The sequence below is a fragment of the Lithobates pipiens genome, unplaced genomic scaffold (genome assembly GCF_037356315.1).
Source record: "Lithobates pipiens isolate NorthernLeopardFrog02 unplaced genomic scaffold, aLitPip1_a1.2 Scaffold_166, whole genome shotgun sequence".
NCBI classification, from domain to species: domain Eukaryota; kingdom Metazoa; phylum Chordata; class Amphibia; order Anura; family Ranidae; genus Lithobates; species Lithobates pipiens.
This window is the reverse complement of record NW_027507752.1, coordinates 824,468-844,971: the sequence shown is the minus strand read 5'-3', so window position 1 is coordinate 844,971 and position 20,504 is coordinate 824,468. Positions and strand designations below refer to the sequence as shown.

Here is a 20,504-nt window from a genome sequence, read left to right as displayed (position 1 = left end):
TTATAAAGAAGACAGCAATGGCAGACACTGTACTTTTGTCATAGTAGGGTCGCTTTAGGTTATGTGAGCAGAGAAAAAAAAAACTTTAGATTTAGATTGTCATCTTGATACTTCACTGGTGAGTAATTGACCAGGAACAATCATGCAATCTCACTCGTAATCTGCATACTTCAGCTGTCATTGACTCACTAGGTAAAGAATCCAAGATGAGGTTGACAGTTATTATGTCATTGTCAGCCAAAAAAAACGGGACTTTCCACTGCTTTAAAAACAAAGCAAGTCCCACAGTTTTTATCCCAATAGGTTTACCTTAAAGTAAATCTGCAGAAACAGTACCCCACCCAAACTGCTAAGAACCCCTCGGCCTCCCGGTCAAACTGCTAAAAATCCCGGGTATGGGAGAAACACCTGCCTGGTAAAAAGTGAGGGAGAAGGTTTCCATTTTGTTATCTTGTCATTTCCACTTTCAGAACTCTCTGTATTGGTACATTATGAGTATGACTTGTAAAAATCGAGGTCTGTTTTTGATACAAAAGTTTGGTTGGCTTCAGGCAATTTTTTGATTTTGGATGGATTGAAGAAGGACCATTGCTTACTTTAGCCAAATGTTTTGATACACTTTATAAGTCAAGCAGCAATAAAAGCTTTGTCTCCTATTTACAATGTCCAGATTTGCTGAAAGAAAATAAATTTAACCACTCTTCTCAGAAGTAGAGAGCTCCCACCCGGCCGTATATGTACATTGGCCGGGTGGGAGCCGTCTACTTCTGAGAGGACGTTCAGGAACGTCCTTCAGAAGGAGGGGGATCGCGTGCCCGCGCAGTGGCGCGATCCTGATGTGCTCGTGTCACCCGGACACGGCGCATCTCAGATCGGCAGGAGGGCTCTGTGATTGACCCTCCTGATCACATGATGGCCGTGTCCAATCACGGCCGTCATGTGATGTAAACAAACAGCCGGTTGCTAGGCAATCGGCTCCTCCTCTCCTCACACAGAAGTCATTGCTGAGGAGAGGAGAGCAATCACTGCAGCCGGCTGATGATCAGTGAGTATGAGCTGTTTTTACAGCTTTTTACTAACTGATCACCAGTCTAGTATAAACCTACAGTGTAAACACACATGTCACCACAATACACATGTCCCCAAATAATAGAAAGACATGTCCCCAAATAAAAAAAAACATATGTCCCACTAAAAATCACATGTTCCAATGATTATCTGCACACATATGTACGTGATCACCTGCACACATATATACATGATCATTTGCGTACATATGTCCGTGATCACACAAACCAATTATTATACACTTAATGGAATTTTTTTTACCAAAAACATGTAGCAGAATACATTTTGGCTTAAATTTTTGACAAAATTTGATTTTATTGGATTTCTTTTAAAATAGAAAAAAAAAAATATTGTTTTTGTTTCCAAATTTCCGCTTTTTTTGCGCTTATATCGCAAAAAATAAAAAACTGAGTCGTGAATAAATACCACCAAAATAAAGCTCTATTTGTGTGAACAAAATGATAAAAATTTCATTTGGGTACAGTGTAGCACGACTGCGCAATTGTCACTGAAAGCGCTAGAGCGATGAAAGCTGAAAATTGGGCTGGGAAGGAAGGGGGTGAAAGTGCCCGGTATTGTAGTGGTTAAGGATAAGCCACTGAGAGGTTTTATGATGTGCTTCAAATTCTTATAGGTCTGAGATGACCCAATGACTTGACCTGAGAAAGCAGCAGTGCGGTGCAATGTCTGTGCAACGCTAACAGGGCGCACAGCCTGCATCTGTAACAGGGAAATATGTACACATATCATCACAAACTATACATACAAGCAGGAATTTAACGACTTTAATAAATATATATATATTAATATATAGATAAGGTTATCTATATATGGAACTGATTGCTTTCAGACTTCATTAAAATAAAACAAAAAAGTTCACTAGTGTATATGAAATTTATATGAAAATATTGAACACAATCTGTACAAAAACAACTTTATTGGCAAAATCACAGAAAGTAAGAGAGAGGTCATGATCTTTCCAGACGCCCCTAGTGATGGACAGCTAACTGTTGCTATCACAGGAGGCAAAATGTGTATATATATAATAATGGTGCTGCGAGTCCGTTAGCAGTCAATGGCACACAGTGTGTTCTCAGTATGGTCCCAGAGTATATATCCTGATCACTTACCATCCAGTCATAAACGTCCCCTGTGTGCGCCAGCTCTGCCCAGCTACCTTGCTTGCTCTGCAATACTGTATGGCAGAAGTTGGTCACACCCATGAGGTGGAGGTGGTTTTCACTGGTGGAGATTTCACAGCCAGCAATGACTGTGACCTTCCCTCAGCCAAGCAACCGATAAAACACCCAGGAGCCGAAAGTCAGCCAGTGGCCAGCCCAGCCCAGGTCTGACCACTTGCTAATAGTGTGTGCCATTCCGTACCCCTGAAAAAAAAAAAATAAGGATGCGATTAACAAACATGTTAAAGAATATCCATACATAAAAACGCAGAGCACTGGTCCAATGAATAAGCATAGTACTGATGTATACAGAAATAGAATGACACCACTCTATAAACAACTGACAAAAAGGACTCCAGTCTTATTACATCTCATGAAATCTCAAATTACATTTAAATGAAACCAGTGCTGAGAGAAATAATAGGATTTTTGACTTACCTGTACAATCTTTTTCTTGAAGTACAGTACCAAACCAATTATGCAGTTAAATGCAGCTACCCTCAGGTAATTGAACAACGGCAAAAACAAAAAACAAGAGCTGCAGGGACATCCCCTATATAATCCCAACTGTCTCAGTTTTGGGGGTGGCTTAAGAGTGCGTAGGGGGTATTTAGGTGGGCAATATGAGCAATACCTTGCTAAAAAAAAAAGTCCTCACCAAGCACTGAAAGGCAGGCAGTATTTGAATACGGAAAGCTAGGGCTCCAATTTGCCCCTTTTGCTCAAGGCCAAATGCTGATCCAAACTGGAGGAAGGACAGCATGCGGGCCTCGCACCATGCAACATAGACCTTCTAGATGCAATGTAATGTTTGACTATGAGAAGTTGAGTATCTAGATTTCAGGAGTGTAGGGGTGACGGATTCTGACAGGCTCCCAATTTACAGGACCTGGAATTCAAAACTCATATTGTTAGACACAGCGACTGGGAAGCAGAATAATAAACAGACCCTTGAAACAGAAGGTCTAGATGATCTCGGGGTGCCCATTGAGAGTCTACCAGGAGTTTGAGGATGTCTGAGTACTATGCCCACCTGGGCCAGTTTTGGTGTAATGGGGATCACTGGAGCTCCCTCTATTTTGGTCTTGCGGCGCAGATGAGGGAGGAGCTGTAGAGACGGAAAGGTGGAGGAACGTTGTAGATCAGGCTGAACTCATCTCGCAAAGTCACCAGAGCATCCAATAGGAAGGCTCAAGAGTCCCTAGATTTGGCAACAAATCTATTCATTTTGTTGTTGAACCTGGACACCAGAAGATCTTCAGCTAGTGACTACCATTTGTGGCAAAGGGTTTGAAACACCTTCAGAAGTGGAGACCATTCCCATGAAGCAAGACACTGATGACTGAGAAAACCCACCTGCCAATTCTCCACATTTAGAAAGTGAAATTTGTATAGTTCTGCCCAAACCATAATCATAACAGCCTCTTTTCGGGCAGCTTGACTTCTGGTGCTTCCTTGATGGTTGACTTATGCTGCTCTGTTCGACATTGGCTGACCGGGTCTGAGCAGACTGGTCCTTTAACAGGAGATCATCCATGTATCCTACATCATCCATACCTTGAAAGTGAAGCAGAGCTAGGACTGGGGTGGGCACTTTGCTGAAGACCAGAGGGACGAGGCCAAACAGAAGGGCAATGCACTGGTAATGTTCAGAACTCACAGCAAAAAGCAAGTAGTGTAGACGATGTGGGAAAATGTAAGTGAGCATCCCCGATGTCCACAGAGACGAGAAAGTCCCCAAGGAGGGAAGCAATGACTGGTCTGGTTGATTCCATGCAGAACTTTTGGATTTGCAGGAAAAAAAAAATGTGAGTCCTCAGATCCAGACTGGGGTGAATGACTCAATTTACCTTGGAAACAGTGGGCAAGTTTGAATAAAAACCCTGAAATCATTCCTCAATCGGGAAAACCCCGGGAGAGAAACGGCTGAATAGCAGTGTACAAATCCACCTGCCATTTTGGGGAGGATGGAAAATTTGAAAAGCTAGATTGAAGCCCCTGGATTTGACATTCTGGAACCAAACATCTGAAACCTCTTGGAACCAGAGAGCTGAGAAGGCAAGCAGATGTCCCTTCACTCTGACAAATGTGAACACCCCTCATTTGGAGGAAGGCTTGTTCACAGAGTAGGTGGGTTAGAAGTCCACATCTGCCAATGGAAATTTGCCCTCAATTTGACATAATGCTCGACACAAGGATGAAAGAAACAGATGTAAATGCACTTCATCCTATTATATGCGTTCAGATCTGAGTTTTTTCTGCGTACATAAAAAGACTTAGATGTAAGCCAATGTAAATGGACATATGTCAGTTTGCATCCATCTGCCCATAGAAATACAGTCTGGATCTGTCTGAAAAACAAATTCATACTAATTGCTTGTGTGAAAGGGTCCTTGGATTGCAGCTGATAAACTCTCATCCTACTACTAGTAACTACTACTAATACTACCTAACTATCCTGACCTAAGTTTGCAGACTAGGAACAATTGTCTTCTTTGTCATCTGCAGGGAGCATGAAAGCTATAAGAGGAGAGAATCTGATGGGGGCCACTTGCACCCCCTGCAGTCTGCAGCATTCATATGTGCTGCTATACTTCCCATGAAGTATATTTTTTCCATAGTGCAAATTTTTTGACCATCCATACGGTGCTTTCTTCAACCTTTCTCTTGGCAATACTCAGATTGACATTTACTAGTCCATGTTTTATATTACATTTTGTGTGTTTTTCTTTTTGACTTATGTTATGTTTCTCTGCTTTTAAGAACCTACTATTTGAGCCCCAGAAGAAGCGTTATCTATGACGCGAAACATGTCGGGCATGGGACCAACATCAGCATTTTATCACCTTGGATGTACACCATGCTTCAGTCTGTGATAAAATACTTATGGTTATTAAGTCAAGCTTTTGCATTGTGTGATACTTACTGGCTACATCCTATGCTAAATTTGGTCATATTAGCAAATGTATTTTTCCATTCTTGGTTTTTAATGAATTTTTGTATGTTGTTTGTATAAATAAAATGTATTAATGAATTACTTTTCTTTATTGGTGCCTGTAAAGTCCATAAGTTCCCCATGATCTTTTGCTTTGTATACACTCTAACGAGGACGTGGCACCCTTTATTAGCATTTACTGTGGGTTATCCACTTTTACCACTAAGTGTTTTGATATCCCTATTTGACTTTTTGTTCTAAATACTTCCCATAAAGTCAGATATGATGACAGAATATTCTAGAAAATCTAGATAGGGAGGAGGAAGAGTTTGTGCTGGACGGCACAACAGATACCTTAGACGAAGCTAAAGAGTAAGAATGAAGACAGAGGTCAGGGCTGATTGAACTAGGGTCTTTTGGGGAGAGACCCTCCCCCCCCCCCCAGCTCCTCCACAAATCGACTGTAAGCCTGTAGGGCCCCCTAACCCAGTGCCTTTGAGCCTCAGATCTACCATGTCCCCACAGGGCTACTTACAACAGTCAGTGCGGGGTGGGAAGGGTTAATGCCACCTGTGCCAAGAACTCTTAACATTTGGAGCCCAGGTCGTGTTCTCAGATCACTGTGCAGTTTATTTGCAGGAACAGTACTGAAGCTGTTCTCTGCCAGGATTATAGAGAAAATGATGTGTGCATGAACGGTAAGCTCGGTGATACCAAGACTTACACAGCGCAAGAGCAGTCCCTAGTTGTGGCCCAAAGAAAAAACACAGGAAGGTTCTAAATGGCATAAACGATACCAAATTTAAATGTAAAAAGTGCACCCAAACTGGAGCTCCTTCCTATGTTAAATGTATACCACAGTCAGTGATCCACTAAGCCCCAGGGGATTGGAGCCCAGCACACTAGGTCCAGGGAGGGGCAGTCAGCCCAAACTTACTGGAGCAGATTGTTTTCGTTCATAAGCAGGAAGTTATGACAAGCCCCATCCTGGCTTCCCACTCCTGGTAGGCCTAAGGTTTTTAAGGACAGGGCTCCTCAGCTGATTACTATGGCCCTGGACCTCTAAAGCACCCTGCATCGGGATTTAGTTCCCGAAGGAATGTTAGAGGCTGACCCCACTTTTTCTTCAAAGCAGGATCTAAATAGGGTCCCCCAAGGCTTAGTGGAGTCAACTAATCCAAAAGGCTGCAAAAAGGAGCCACAGGCCTATAGAGCAGTTGTAGAGTTGCTAGAAGAATATTGAGCAGAAAGGGAAAAAAAAGGAGAAAGAGATTTCATCTAAGGACACAAAACATTGAGGCTTGCTTGGACTAGCGAGTGGTTACTTAGGTAATGTAACTGCAGCTGTTTTTTCCAGTTTACAATCACCTGAAGGAAGCTGCATATAACCCATTAAGATTACAGATCTTAGTTTCATAGTTACATAGTTAGTAAGGTTGAATAAAGACACCAGTCCATCCAGTTCAACCTGAGTGAGTGTCCACAATTGTCCCCATCCCTGTACATTGCACACTCACATCAGTCCCTACCCTCAAGGAGCCACAATCCAAGGTCCCCATTCATATACTAGGGCCAATTTTTGGACAGAAGCCAATTAACCTACCTGCATGTCTTTGGAGTGTGGGAGGAAACCGGAGTACCCGGAGGAAACCCACACAGGCACAGGGAGAACATGCAAACTCCAGGCAGTTAGTGTCTTGGTTGGGATTTGAACCAGCGACCCTTCTTACTGCTAGGTGAGAGTGCTAACCACTACACCACTGCGCCGCCCATCTTGTGTCCTGCACTAATAAATGGGGGGCTGCCTTTGGTAGCCTCCTTCTAAAAATTCACTTGCTGTCCCTGCCAATGCTTCTGGAGTCACTAGTTAAGAACAAGCATGAAGACAGTAAGGTCAAAACTTCTAATGAGCATGCTTGTTTGCAGTTAGTGGCTTAGAAAGTATTAAAGCAACTTCACTAATATGATAACAAAGGAATTTGTATTTTTAGAAGCCGGGGGTCAAATTCTGAAGTGTTTTTCTTAGGGCAGGCTTTTTTCTTGTGCCCATCATAAACCTGAATCAATAGCTTTGGGTGGAACTGGCTTTAAACACACTTTGTAATTTCTTTGAAACTGGAGAGCAACTAATGCGCAGTCTGGTACCCGATGCCAAGAGAAAACCCGTCTCTCTTCCCACACGCTTTAAATAGGTGTAACGTTTTAAGCTGAAATTTCTGGAAAATGTTAAATTGGTTCTATAAGCAAACATTTTTTACCTTAAAAAGAGAATTATGGCAATTTAACATTTTTTTTTAATCATACTGATCTAGGTGGATGCAGTATCAGTCTGATGCTGCATCTGTCCCCCGCTAGCTCTAAGGCTGAGAACCAAGTGATCAAACACCACGATCGCTCGGTTCTCAGAGCTCCCGGAGCAGAGAGCTGGTGACTGTCAGCGGCTCGTTGAGAGGCTGAGCAGGGTGACAGTCCAGGCACGGGGGCTTTGGCTGTACTTCTCCTTTAACGCATTCCATGCATTAAAGGTGAAAATGTCCTAGTATTGGTATCCCCCCCCCAAAAAAAATACTTACCTAAATCCCATATCAATCCAGCACTGTGCCCATTTGCAGCAGCACTCTCCTCTCTCTCACAGATTGGCTCCTGCTGCGGTCAATAAAATTCAGTGAGCAGAAAGACACACAAAGGCCAGCTCAGCAGCGAGCCGGCAGGTGTGCCGCTATAGAAAGAGGCTTCCTATGGTGGTGCACTGAGAAGAGGAGGAGCAAAGGGTGGCAGCGGGGGACCCCAGAAGCGGAGGATCGGGGGCCACTTTGTGCAATGCGGGTAAGTCTAACATGTTTGTTATTTTACAAAAAATAAAATCTTTACAACCGCTTTAAGCTGGCAAGAAACATTGTGCTTGGGTCCCTGGCATTTCTGATGGGGTGTCCTCTCAGCTGCTTGTCCTTTCACTGTGCCTAACAGCCGATGCTGAAGTGACAATGCTCATAGCCCTTTCAATGGCACGGTGTCAGTGTTGTCATCTTTTTAATGGAAGGGACATCCAGGCAAGTTTTCTAGCAGGACTACCAGGTATGCTTCCCTTTATAGAGCATTCACATACCCAAATCACTGAGAACAAAAAACAAAGCGTTGCTGAAGCCATACCTCCTCCTCACTGGCATCTTCAGAATCTGTGTCAAACAGGGAGCCAAGGTATGTCAGGTGAAACAAGGCCAGAGCACCGAACAGAATGTTTATCAGGTAGACAAGGAGGCTCTGTAGGAAGAAATGAAGGTTACGGTGAACGGTCACCATAGATGTAACGGTAACATGAACAAAATCCCAGAAGGCATTCCAGAGCGGGTGCCAAGCTGCATAATACAGTCTCACCTTCTTGTTGCGGTGGGCACAGTTAGGTGAACATTTCTTGGAAAGGATGCAGGCACTGAAAATATCTGCTAGTTTCTTCCTCAGTACTGAAACAAAAAACAACAACAGGATAGTCAGGCACTAAAAGAGCACCTGTCACTTTTGGATGGTCTTATTTATCAATAGCTATTTATCAATGCTGCTTTTCAGAGATCTTTCTGTGTATATTGCTGGCCTAATCCTTAGCATAAAGCCCGACAAATATAATTATAAATAAATGCTAGCGTTATATTATATATAAACTCTGTGTACAGAACACAGAAGATCAGTAAGACAGCCATGCAACTAGCATTTTCAGAAGTCCCTTTATTTCTCCATTAGCTGGCTAAATTTGGAGAAGCGTGTCAGGGATTCACAACCGTCTATGAGAATTGTGCATTGACTCACCGTGTTCCACGTACGTTAGGAATCCTAAAGATAAAAGCACAGCTGCCAGATGGAAACTGAGTCCCTGAAAAGCACATATAAAATACAGTACATATAGTGAGATGGAATTCTCTGATGACAGCAAATTGTATTTATGAGTTTGTTTCGTGATAGTCGGAGGACATACAGATGATTACACTGAGCTGCTGGAGGACTTAGCTTCCTATAACCTTCCTCTCCTGAAATACTCTGTACTGCTGAAGAACTCTTCTCCTATCTAACTCTCACCTCCCTAAATCATATCTCAACTCAAAACCAATATATATATATATATATATTAGAGCTGCCACAGCGAGTCGACGTAATCGATTACGTCGATTACAAAAATACGTTGACGTGCGTGCAGGGCGTCGATGCATCACAGTGCTTAGTATCTACCGCTATCCTCCGTGCTGCCGTCCCCCTCTCTTCTCCCTCTCCGTGCATCTGTCCCTCTCTCCGTGCATCTGTCCCCCTCTCTTCTCCCCCTCCGTGCCGCCATCCCTAGGGGTACAACGGATCGTCACCAATCCGTGCTCCGAACGGGTCTCCCCACTTGGATCGGCACATGCCGTGATCCGTGGTCTCGGCCTTAGGAGAGGCCGCGGCTTCGGCCTAGCTCCGAAGCGGCGCCCATCTTTCTACACCCAGGCATTTACAATGTGATCAATCCGACGGAGCGTTCACTTGTAAACAAACTGGCGTCATGACATGACGCCGGTTTCTCGATCCCCTCTCTGTACTGATCTGTGCAGTGGTGGGGAGAGGTCGGATGGAAGCAGCCATCCCTCCATACCCAGCCAATACTCTGCCATACAATACTCTCAAGGTTATCCAAAGAATTAATTAGCTAATCAAAAAAAACACTAGATTCATAAAAAAATAAATAAATAGGATAGTCGTTGACTAATTGAAAAAATAATCGATAGATTCGTCGACAGACAAATTAATCGTTAGCTGCAGCTCTAATATATATATATAATTATAATATGATATAATGCAGCTTACCAGTCCTTAGACACAGTGGTTGCATTTGTTTCTTTTACGGTCATTTGTTGATTTTTTTAGAAATAAAAGACTGAACCTCAAACATAGCCAGCAATGGTCCTCATGTCTTCTCCTTCATCACCTGGAGACTGTCGATATCAGACCGATTGCCATCAGTTTAAGGCTTTCACATGCAGTTTTCTTTCACATGCTTGTGAGTAATTTTTAATTCATTCTTTTAATAAACTTATCAAAAGGATAAAGCACAAAGCTGGTGTGCCCTCTTTTCTTTATTCCTTTTCTAACTGCTAGGATACCCCTATCCTGGAGGGCAGGAAGGCCCGAGACATTATCCATCCTGAACTTTAGATCACCCGATCATCACACTTCTGCGTATGAGTATTTGTTTGCTGCTCTCATGAACTTCAAACAGGTCCACCTACCTTTGTTTGTCTCCATTGCCTGATGGATAGATGAGACTAGTAGTTTACACAGGAATGACAAGGATGTTTATGCTTTCCTTTCAGTTCACATGAAATAATAAGGAAGTGTATTTTCTGTGCTTTTTAAAAAAATACTTTTAGCTTGAAAAAAGAAATCCAATACAGCCGTCACACCTAAGGACTGGTAAGCTGCAATACATATAGAATTTTTGTTTTGGGGTTTAGATGCTTTATATACTCTAGGCTGCTGGAAGTCTCTGCCCCTTCCTCCTTTTAACTGATGATTTTGTTCCTACCGCTACTTATTTCTTCCCTCCAGATATTCTGTGTTGTTGAAGGATTCTTCTTTCTCTGACTCTTCCCTCCTGAAACACTCTGCTCCTTCCACCAACTAACTCCCCTCTCCTACAATAACATTGCACCGCTGTCCTGATTTTCTATGCTGTGACCTATGTGCAAATGTGAGCCACTCACATGTAATAAAGCACTTGCTGCATATGTCACTATAATGGCTTGGAAAGTTCCGAGTTTCATGGCATTTTTAAAGACATCTGGAAAAAAAAAAAAAAAAAGGATCAGAAAGGATCGATAAGTTAAACCAAGTATTTTAAAGTAAATTTGTCCACAAATCAGACTACAGCCTACCAATGCAGGTACCTAGCCATGATTGCATGTACTTTAGGCTGGGTTCACACTATGCATGGAGAGGCTCACACAGCAGGGGTTCTCGGTTTCAGTGGAGAATCAGGTCCAAATTTTTGCCTGCATTCGGACCCGAAACAGAGCCAAAGATGTACAGGACACTTCTGCTGTGCGGACCGTGTAAACCGGCTGTCATGCAAACTGGATACCCACATCCAGGGGCGGACTGACCATTGGGCCACTCGGGCACTGCCCGAGGGCCCCGAGCCACTAGGGGGACCCATCAGGGTTGCCAGTCTCAGTAAAACCAGGGACAGTATGTAAAAATCTGTGTTTTTTTTTACATCTGTCTCTGAAATGTCCCTTACCGACATCCTTTTGGTCTAAAAATCCAGAGATTATAGCTGTCCCACCTCTCCAGTACCTTCTCAGCCAATAGAAACATGTCTGTGTATACTGTGTGATTGTATACTGTGTGTGTGTATACCGTGTGGCCCCATAATCTCGGATTGCCTGGGGGCCCCATAATCTCCTATTGCCCGGGGGCCCCATTAGTTGTCAGTCCGCCCCTGCCCGCATCCAATTCACATAAGTGGGAACCCAGCCTTGGATGCCTTCTCCAGCATCTCAGGCTCTCTGAATTCCATAGTGACATCCAAATTCCTTTTAAAGTAAAGCATTTCCTGCATATTGCACTATTCTAGTGGCCAGAAAGGACACCTTTTAAAAGGTAATGGGGGGGGGGGGGGGGGAAATGGGAGAAGGCATCTAAAGCTACATGCAAGCACTATTATTGTAGTGCTACACCCTGCTTGACACCGAAAAGGTACTGACATTGACGAATATATAAGTAAATTTCTGGCAGGATGGCACCCCTGTGTGTCTAATTCAGCCTTTCTCAACCTTTTCAACACAGAGGAACCCTTGAAATAGTTCTCTGGTCTCGGGGAACCCCCTGCTAAAAATGGGATATCGACAACTCATGATACATTAGTGTGATGGTTGGTGGGAAGAATGGTCCTTACACTTGTGGTCATTGGGAAGAATTACCTCCTTACAGACAGTTAAGTTCCCACTGACACCAATGATCATTTTATCCGAGAGGCAGAAATGGCCCAATGCTGAAGGAACCCCTAGCAACCTCTGGAGGAACCCTGGTTGAGAATCACTGGTCTAATTCTAGGCAGGGAGAACAGTGGGGCCCTATCCAAATATGCTTCGGGAGAGACTTACATGTGTGTAGCCAGCGAGACATAGGCAAGTTCCAGCTTGTCACCACATCAACCATGGAGCGAGGAATCTCTACATTCAGAGGACGAGATACAGCCAAGTCCCTGGACAGGCAGAGAGCAATTATTAGAATCAGTACATCTGCCCAATTGTAAATTCAGCACTCATAAAATGAAAGAGAAAACAGAGAAGTGGCATACTGACATTTTATTTAGATATATGATCAATTTCCAATATGTTTTATGCATTTCATTTTTCAGTGACATATAGGCTTAAATCCTTACAGCGTTCTTTGATCCAGGAAGACAGACTGGCACTGTCCACAGATCATTAAAAAACATTTGCATGCAATGTTCCCAGTTTTCTGCCTGGGATAATCATGCTGTTTTTGGTGCACTAAGGCTGGCCAAAGGTGGAGCAAATTTCCTTGGTTGCAGGAAAGAAATTCCTTTGATTCCCCCATCAACACAGATAGTGTCGTCAGGGGAATCCCTCCTGTGCAGCCATTGTGTTCTCCCAGCGAACGCAGTCATTAATGATACTGGCTATAACAGCTGCTAGCAATAATCAAATGTAAAAATCCAGCAGGCTTGATTGATTGGTCAACTTGAGTACAGTCAGCCTTCCCATACACAATTGGAAATGTCTATAGCCGGTGTCCTATCACATTGTGTCCCCCATCGGATAGTGTCCGCTGTGTACTGAAAATAGCCAAAGATGAACGGCGCCTGCACCGTGAATCCAGGTTCTAGCCCCACCATCCAAGTGGACAGTTGGAATAAAAAAAAAAAGCCAAGTCAAGCATAGCGAGGCCGTGCCCAAAGAGTGGCGAGCGAAGCGAGGCCGTGCCCGAAGAGTGGCGAGCGAAGCGAGGCCGTGCCCGAAGAGTGGCGAGCGAAATGAGGCCGAGCCCGAAGAGTGGCGAGCGAAATGAGGCCGAGCCCGAAGCGCGGCAAGCAAAGTGAGCCCGCGAGGGGCCCTCTAATATTTGCAGCCCCATCTCCACTTAGATGGTGGGGCTACCACCTCCACTCACGGCGCAGGCGCCGTTCACCTTCGGAGATTTTCTGAATCTCCTTCTGCTCCGTACTGCGCAAGCGCTGCGCCTGCGCAGTACGGGGCGGACACTATTCGATGGAAGGACGCTATATGCCAGAACACCGGCTTTAAGCATGATAAGCATGTTGGCAGGTGGACACAAAGTCAGTACATGCTGTTGGGGAAGAGGGCATTAAACTTGTTATCTCATCCTGTGTGGGTTGGGGAGGTGTAGTGACAAAAGCAGAAGATGGCAACCAACAATGAAGGAGATGGACAATAGACAAAATAAAGAAAAAGTTCCCATATACACAGAAAGCGACTCTCACCAATGAACGTGATCCTTCTCCTCGGTGAAGCCGGCTCCAGACAGGACCGTCGTCACTTCTGACAGAAAACCCACAAAATAATTGCTGAAGTGGAAGGAGGAGGTGTTCTCATAGGCGCGCAGCCACCTGAAGAGAGGACACAATGGTCAGTAAATTACAGTTTGTTAATCTTTACACTTCCCACGTGTTCCGGTATCATGCAGTTTATTCCACAAAGCCAATTAGAGCATTTATGTCTTTGTTTATAACACAGACCCCCCTGCTGAGCCCTCATTGTGCCTCATACAAAGTGAGACACATTGACAGCCAACTGGGGCTATTCAGGTGAAAATTGGACCAAAAAAAAAATAAAAATTAAACACAAAATACATTATTGAAAAAAAAAACAAAAAAACACTTATTGGCTTAGAGACAGTAGTGGGAGCCATTGGCTCTGGCTGCTGTCAATCACACCCAGTGAGGAGGGAGCAGGGGTCGGGCCGAGCTACGCACAGTGGGGCTTATTTACTAAAGGAAAATACACTATGCACTGCAAGTGCACTTGTAAGTAAAGTCGCTGTAGATCCGAGGGGGACATGCAAGAAAATAAAAATAACAGCATTTTATCTTGCACATGATTGGATGATAAAATCAGCAGAGCTTCCACTCATTTCAGATCTACCCCTTAGATTTACAGTGACTGCACTTCCAAGTGCACTTGCAGTGAAAAGTGAATTTTCCTTTCATAAATAACCCCCTGTGTGTCTTATGAACACACAAAGATGGCTCAAGAAAGAGCACGCATGAGTGCCCCCCATAGCAAGCAGCTTGCTCTGTTGGATGGCACTCAGTGCCCAGGAGGGGCCAGCGGGGGACCCGAGAAGAGGAGAATTGGGGCTCTGTGCAATGGTTTTGCAATGCAAGTATAACATGTTTGCTATTAAAAAAAGAAACAAAAAAAAAAAAAAAAAACATGTTAGAATTGCTTTAACATTAAATAATATCCTAATTTTCTAAAAATAATCCATACAAGTCCACTGCTTAATGGTGCTGTTCTTTATGTTTCATGAAATGGTTTGTTATGGTGTTATCCTACCTCCTTGTAATGTCCTCCGTCAGTTTCTGAACCTCTCCGTTTCCCCGTCACTTCCAGTGAGTGGGAGTGAGGAAGAGAGGGGGGTCTCTATCTACAGAGGGTCCATGGAGTACAAATGGAGCCACCCTCTAAAAGAAAGTCAGCCCACAGTAGCAAAATAAACTTCACCCTGGGAAAAAAAAAAAAAATTGAAAGTCAGCAGCTACAAATACTGTAGCTGCTAACTTTTAATAAATATGCGTTTACCAGTCTGGAGAAGCAGTGCTGTGTTTACCAGGGCCGGTTCTCCGTGCCACTGGCACCGCCATCTTGGATGTGGGAAGTCAGCTGTGACTTGGTGCTTCACAGCCAGCTTCCCACTGCGCATGCAAGCCCTTGTACACACGGTCAGACATTCCGACAGAAAATTTCTGATCGGACTGCGTTGTCGGATAATCCGACCGTGTGTGGGCTCCATCGGACTGTTTTCGTCTGAATATCCGACCAACAAAGTTTGAGAGCTGGATATAAAAATTTTCCGACAACATGATCCGATTGGATGAAGTCCGATCGTTTGTAGAGAATTCCGATCGGACAAAGTGCCACGCATGCTCAGATCAAATTCCTAGACCAAAGCTATTGGCTACTAGCCTCAACGTAGTCCTGTCGTAACGAAATAACGTCATCACGTTACGAACGATCGGATTTTCCGACAACTTTGGCCGACCGTGTGTATGCAACACAAGTTTCGGACAAACTCCGACGGATTTGGTTGTCGGAATGTCCGACCCGTGTGTAGAAGGGCTAACAGTCACTCTGTGCTTTGTGAAGTGACCCGCAGCCTCCCGGGACTTGTGACGTGTTCCAGGAGGTTGCAGCCTGGGGGTGGGGGGCCCCAACTGTCAGAAATAGGTACCCAAACCAAGAAAAAAATAAAAAACACACACACATCCAAAAAAGTAGAAGAGGGGGGATGATGAGGAAAAAATGTAACTTCCCTTTTTAGGTGAAGTTCTGCTTTAGGAATATATACTTGGATAGAATTTTACCTTTTTTAAAACCAGAGTTTAGTGTCATTTTAAATGTAATAATGATTTAGATGGACACATTAATTATGGAGGAATACGAGACATGGAGACGGATTGGTTTGGTCTGGGCTTCCAGGTTTTAGTGACCCCCCTACTCAGAAAAGCGTTACATTTGTGTGAAAGGAAACCTGCTGTGAGAGAGATATGTACACTGCTTATGTTCCCGCTTCTTCTAAAAATGCTACCTGCCTGGCTGTCTCCAGATTCATTATCTTCTGAATCACTGACCCAGAACAAGAATAGAGCAAAATGGGGACTGTCCACGCTTTTTTCCTGGTCAGCCACTAATGCCAGGTACACACGGCCGGACTTTGACAGCAAAGGTCCGACAGAACGAATCCGTCGGACAATTCGATCGTGTGTGGTCTTTATCGGACCTTTGCTGTCGAAAAATCAGACGGACTTTAGATTTAGAACATGTTTCAAATCTTTCCGACAGACTCGAGTCCGGTCCAAAAACCCATTCGTCTGTATGCTAGTCCGATGGACGAAAATCGACGCTAGGGCAGCTATTGGCTACTGGCTGTGAATTTCCTTATTCTAGTCCGGTCGTACGTCATCATGGTCAAATCCGTTGGACTTTGGTGTGATTGTGTGTGGCCAAGTCCGTTCATTCGGAAAGTCCGTCGGAAAGCCTGTCGGGAAGACGGTCGGACCTAGTCTGCCGGAAAGTCCGGTCGTGTGTACACGGCATAAGAAAGAGGTGACTAGTCTGTTCGGATGGAGGTCGTGTTCTTACCAATAAGGAAAAGCCAAGAAGAAGCGTCAGACTTACCGTACGACAAGCCCCCTGCCAAATAGAGGAGCAGAAACACAGATGAGCGAAAGGTACAGCAGAGAAGTAGGAAACAAAAAAGCAAATTTAGTATTCTAATGTGAAAACAAACAAAAAGGAAAAACCACAAGGATGGCATGCAAAATGGCAGCTACCAAGAACAGCCAATCAGAAATGTTTTTCAGGGGTTGGGCTAGGCTGCTTAGTTCCAGTGAAGGGAACTCTTAAAGGAGTCAGCATACCAAGACATTTGGAAAATTTCATGCTCCCAACTTTAACATGACTGCGCACCAGTGCACAAAGCAAGGTCCATAAAGACATGGAGGAGCGAGTTTGGGGTGAAGGAACATGACTGGCCTGCACAGAGTCCTGACCTCAACCTGATAGAACACCTTTGGGGTGAATAAGAGCGGAGACTGCGAGCCGGGCCTCAAAAATGCGCTTCTGGAAGAATAGTCAAACATTCCCATAGACACCCTCCTAAACCTTGTGGACGGCCTTCCCAGAAGAGTTGAAGTTGTTAAAGTGGTTGTAAACCCTTACAAACCACTTTGACCTACAGGTAAGCCTAGATTAAGGCTTACCTGTAGGTTCAAGAAATATCTCCTAAATCTATATGGTTTAGGAGATATTTACCCCAAAACACCCACCGCTGTCTACGGCGCATGCCGTATGCCGTCTACAGCGCAGGCGCACTGGGCAAGCTGCAGATCGCGGCGATATGCCGCGAGTGTCGGCTCCCGTGCGCATGCGCGGGAGTGACGTCATCGCTGCTCCGGCGAATCACAGCACCAAGAAGATGGATGCTCGGAACCACAGGGGACAGCGGTGACATCGCTGGCTCCTGTGTCAGGTAAGTGACACATAATGGACTACTATGTGATGCGATGCGATGCACAGTAGTCCATTATGCTTTACCTTTGCAGGGAATCAAAGAGGAAGTAACACCCATCAGGGTTTACTTCCTCTTTAAAACTGCAAAGGGCGGGGCCAACTCAATACTGAAATTAAGGAACTGCTCTAAAATAAGGAAAGATAATGGAGTGGTTTATACAGAGAACAAAAGTATTTCTGTTTTCACTTTATAAATGACATATTAACAGTTTCTATTTCACAACAGTCAAGTCAATAAAAGATTTAATTATTATTATTATGTAATTATAAATGCCGAGTTTCTTTGCCATCTATCTACACCTCGATGCCCGGCTGAATGTCTCTGATGGTTGCCACACATTTTGATTGTAAAGTCTCCTTTAGATGTATTGTAACAACTTCTTTATAGTATAAAAGTCCAACTAACTGAACAGAATCTATACGGCGTGATTAGGTCGGCTCTACAACTACACAACTGTTGGTCTAAAAAAAAAAAAAAAGAAGGAATGCACAACCAGAATGTTGTAAAGCTGGTTACACAAATGACAAACCTGGGGGGTGGGGTCGGGGTCAGGGGGTAGATTTATTTATTTTTTTTTTTTTAAACACAGCTAACCAAGTATACTTTGTAAGTTCTAAGCCATCATGTTTATCCTCTAAGCAACTGCCTTTCCATCCACATTCCAAAGACTATGACTGACCATATATAATATTGCACCCAACTCCTGCTTGAACAGTAACGGACCTGCCTTTCACATCAGTGCCTATCCTAATCTGACCAATCCAGCTATTCAACCCTTTTAAACATTAAAGGGGTTTTAAAGGTTACTTTTTTTATTTTCTAATAAGGTTCCTTTAAGCTAGTGCATTGTTGGTTCACTTATCTTTTCCTTTGATTTCCCTTCTAAATGTTTTTTTTTTTGTTTGAATTTCTCACTTCCTGTTTCTCCTCAGTAAACTTCACACCATCATCTGAGCGGTGTTTAGTCAGCCAGAACAGCTTCCTGAGGAAGAACAGGAAGTGAGAAATTCAGAAAAAGAAAAAAAAACATTTAGAAGGGAAATCAAAGCAAAAGGTAAGTTAACCAACAATGCACTAGCTTAAAAGGAACCTATTTAGAAAATAAAAAAACAAACCCTTGCAACCCCTTTAAAGTGGATGTAAACCCTTACAAACCACTTTGACCTACAGGTAAGCCTAGATTAAGGCTTACCTGTAGGTCCAAGAAATATCTCCTAAACCTATACGGTTTAGGAGATATTTGCCCGAAGACAGGCACCGTAGACAGCGGCGCATGCGGCGTAGACAGCGGCGCGCAGGCGCACTGAGCGCGGTATTCTCACCGACGGAGCTGCCGCACGTGTCGGCTCCCGTGCGCATGCGCGGGAGTGACGGCTTCGCCGAATGACAGCGGCGGAGCTGCGAGACCCACAGAGAAGATGGATGCGCTGGACTACAGGGGACAGAGGTGACTTCGCTGGCTCCTGTGTCAGGTAAGTGACACATAATGGATGCATAGTAGTCCATTATGCTTTGCCTTTGCAGGGAATGAAAGAGGAAGTAAACTCATCAGGGTTTACTTCCTCTTTAAGAATGTGTGGAATCCCAACACCGACACAGGAATTTATTGTGCAGCCTCATTTTTTTTTTTTTTACTGGATGGTTACATCATGGATCTCCCCATAAACAGGCTATTCTTTAATGATTGATAAAAATACTACTAACATGTCAATAGGACAAGAATGTAACTTCGGGTTAATAATAATATCAATCAAAATTTTATACCTAAAAAAACATTTTACACCTAAAGTTTAACTTGAGTTGATCTTTGTGTTATCACCCATTTCAGGCCGATAAAAGACTGTCCGTAATAAGATGCGAGTTTCTGGGCAGGAAGTCAGTCTGCAGGAATACATCGTCTTCCATAATCAAATCTTTAGCATAACCACTGCCCTTTCTGTTCACCTTCTCAAACATGTTAATATTATTCTTCAAAGCGGAAGCGGAACAAGAACCTTCAGGGCACCGGTGCAAGAAACCATAAAGGGTCCCCATGACCCCTGGCTGGGAACACCAGGGCCTGGTCCCAAGTAGTTCCACCACTGGTGTTTTTTTTTAACACTTTTATTTATTTATTTTTACCTTTTTTTGTTTGTTTTTTTAGTAGCCCAGGCAGGGGCTTTGGTCAGATATCAGGGGTCTAACAGACTTCTGATGTTTCATCTTTGAGACAGAGAAAAGAGACTTAGGACACAGCCCTCAATCTCCATATCTGCAGTCTCAGCTGCACAGAATGAATGGACAGGAATACATCTGTACAGAGCTTCCCATTCATTCATGAACTGAAGCATAGTAAAACACAATTTACCATACCTCAGGTATGAATGAACAGAGTCAGTGATCAGTACGGATCACTGACTCTATTCATTAACACAAGGAAGGGGCCAGTAAATTACACATTTACCGGCCCCCATCCCTTGCAGCATCTGGTGAGAGAGGGGAGGGAGAAAGTCGGCAGTGCTGCAGGGAACAAGGGGAGTCGGGGGCGTACACAGGGGCCTAGGGGCAGCAGGAAGTGTATAGGAAGGGTGGCATGTAGAGGAACCGATCCTCTCCATCTTCCTCCTGCAGTCGCTGAAAGACAGCACGAGGAAAATGGAGGGGAATGGTTCCTTTATGTGCCACCCCCACTGCCCCTCCTCTATATGCCACAATTGCGACCCCTGTACGTAGCTGTCACTTCCATCCTGGAACAAATCCTCTCCACTCCTCTAATCCTCATACCAGCACAATATTCTTTCGGGGTGCCAGAGGCTGCGACTGCCCTCTCTTTGGTTGGGGGAAGGGCCTTTGAAATCTGACCCCCCCCCCCCCCAGTCCAAGTACTCTCCCCTCCCAAAGCACCCCCAACACATATCCTCTTATCATCCCCTATCACTCCTCCAGGTGTAAATTCTTATTACTTGCGCCCCCCCCACCCTCTGGCAATTAATATGTCCCCCTCCTCTGTATACAGCAATAAACACAGAACTCAGATCATC

General features: G+C 44.1%; 1 protein-coding gene across 5 annotated transcripts in view; it reads right to left on the bottom strand.

Annotated features, from left to right (window-relative positions):
* Nucleotides 1–1,988: 1,988 nt before the first annotated feature.
* Nucleotides 1,989–20,504, bottom strand: part of PORCN (porcupine O-acyltransferase) — a 39,093-nt gene continuing 20,577 nt past the window's right edge. For 2 of the 5 annotated variants that reach the window (XM_077484852.1, XM_077484853.1), the window contains 8 exons: nt 16,590–16,604; nt 13,673–13,798; nt 12,309–12,409; nt 10,908–10,984; nt 8,986–9,049; nt 8,560–8,645; nt 8,335–8,445; nt 1,989–2,453 (listed from right to left, as the gene is read on the bottom strand). In XM_077484852.1, the coding sequence (XP_077340978.1) occupies nt 2,352–2,453; nt 8,335–8,445; nt 8,560–8,645; nt 8,986–9,049; nt 10,908–10,984; nt 12,309–12,409; nt 13,673–13,798; nt 16,590–16,604 (682 nt within the window). In that variant the 3' untranslated portion in view covers nt 1,989–2,351. Of the gene's footprint in view, nt 2,454–8,334; nt 8,646–8,985; nt 9,050–10,907; nt 10,985–12,308; nt 12,410–13,672; nt 13,799–16,589; nt 16,605–20,504 lie in introns of all 5 variants that reach the window. The other 3 variants (XM_077484850.1, XM_077484851.1, XM_077484854.1) reach the window with 2 other exon arrangements.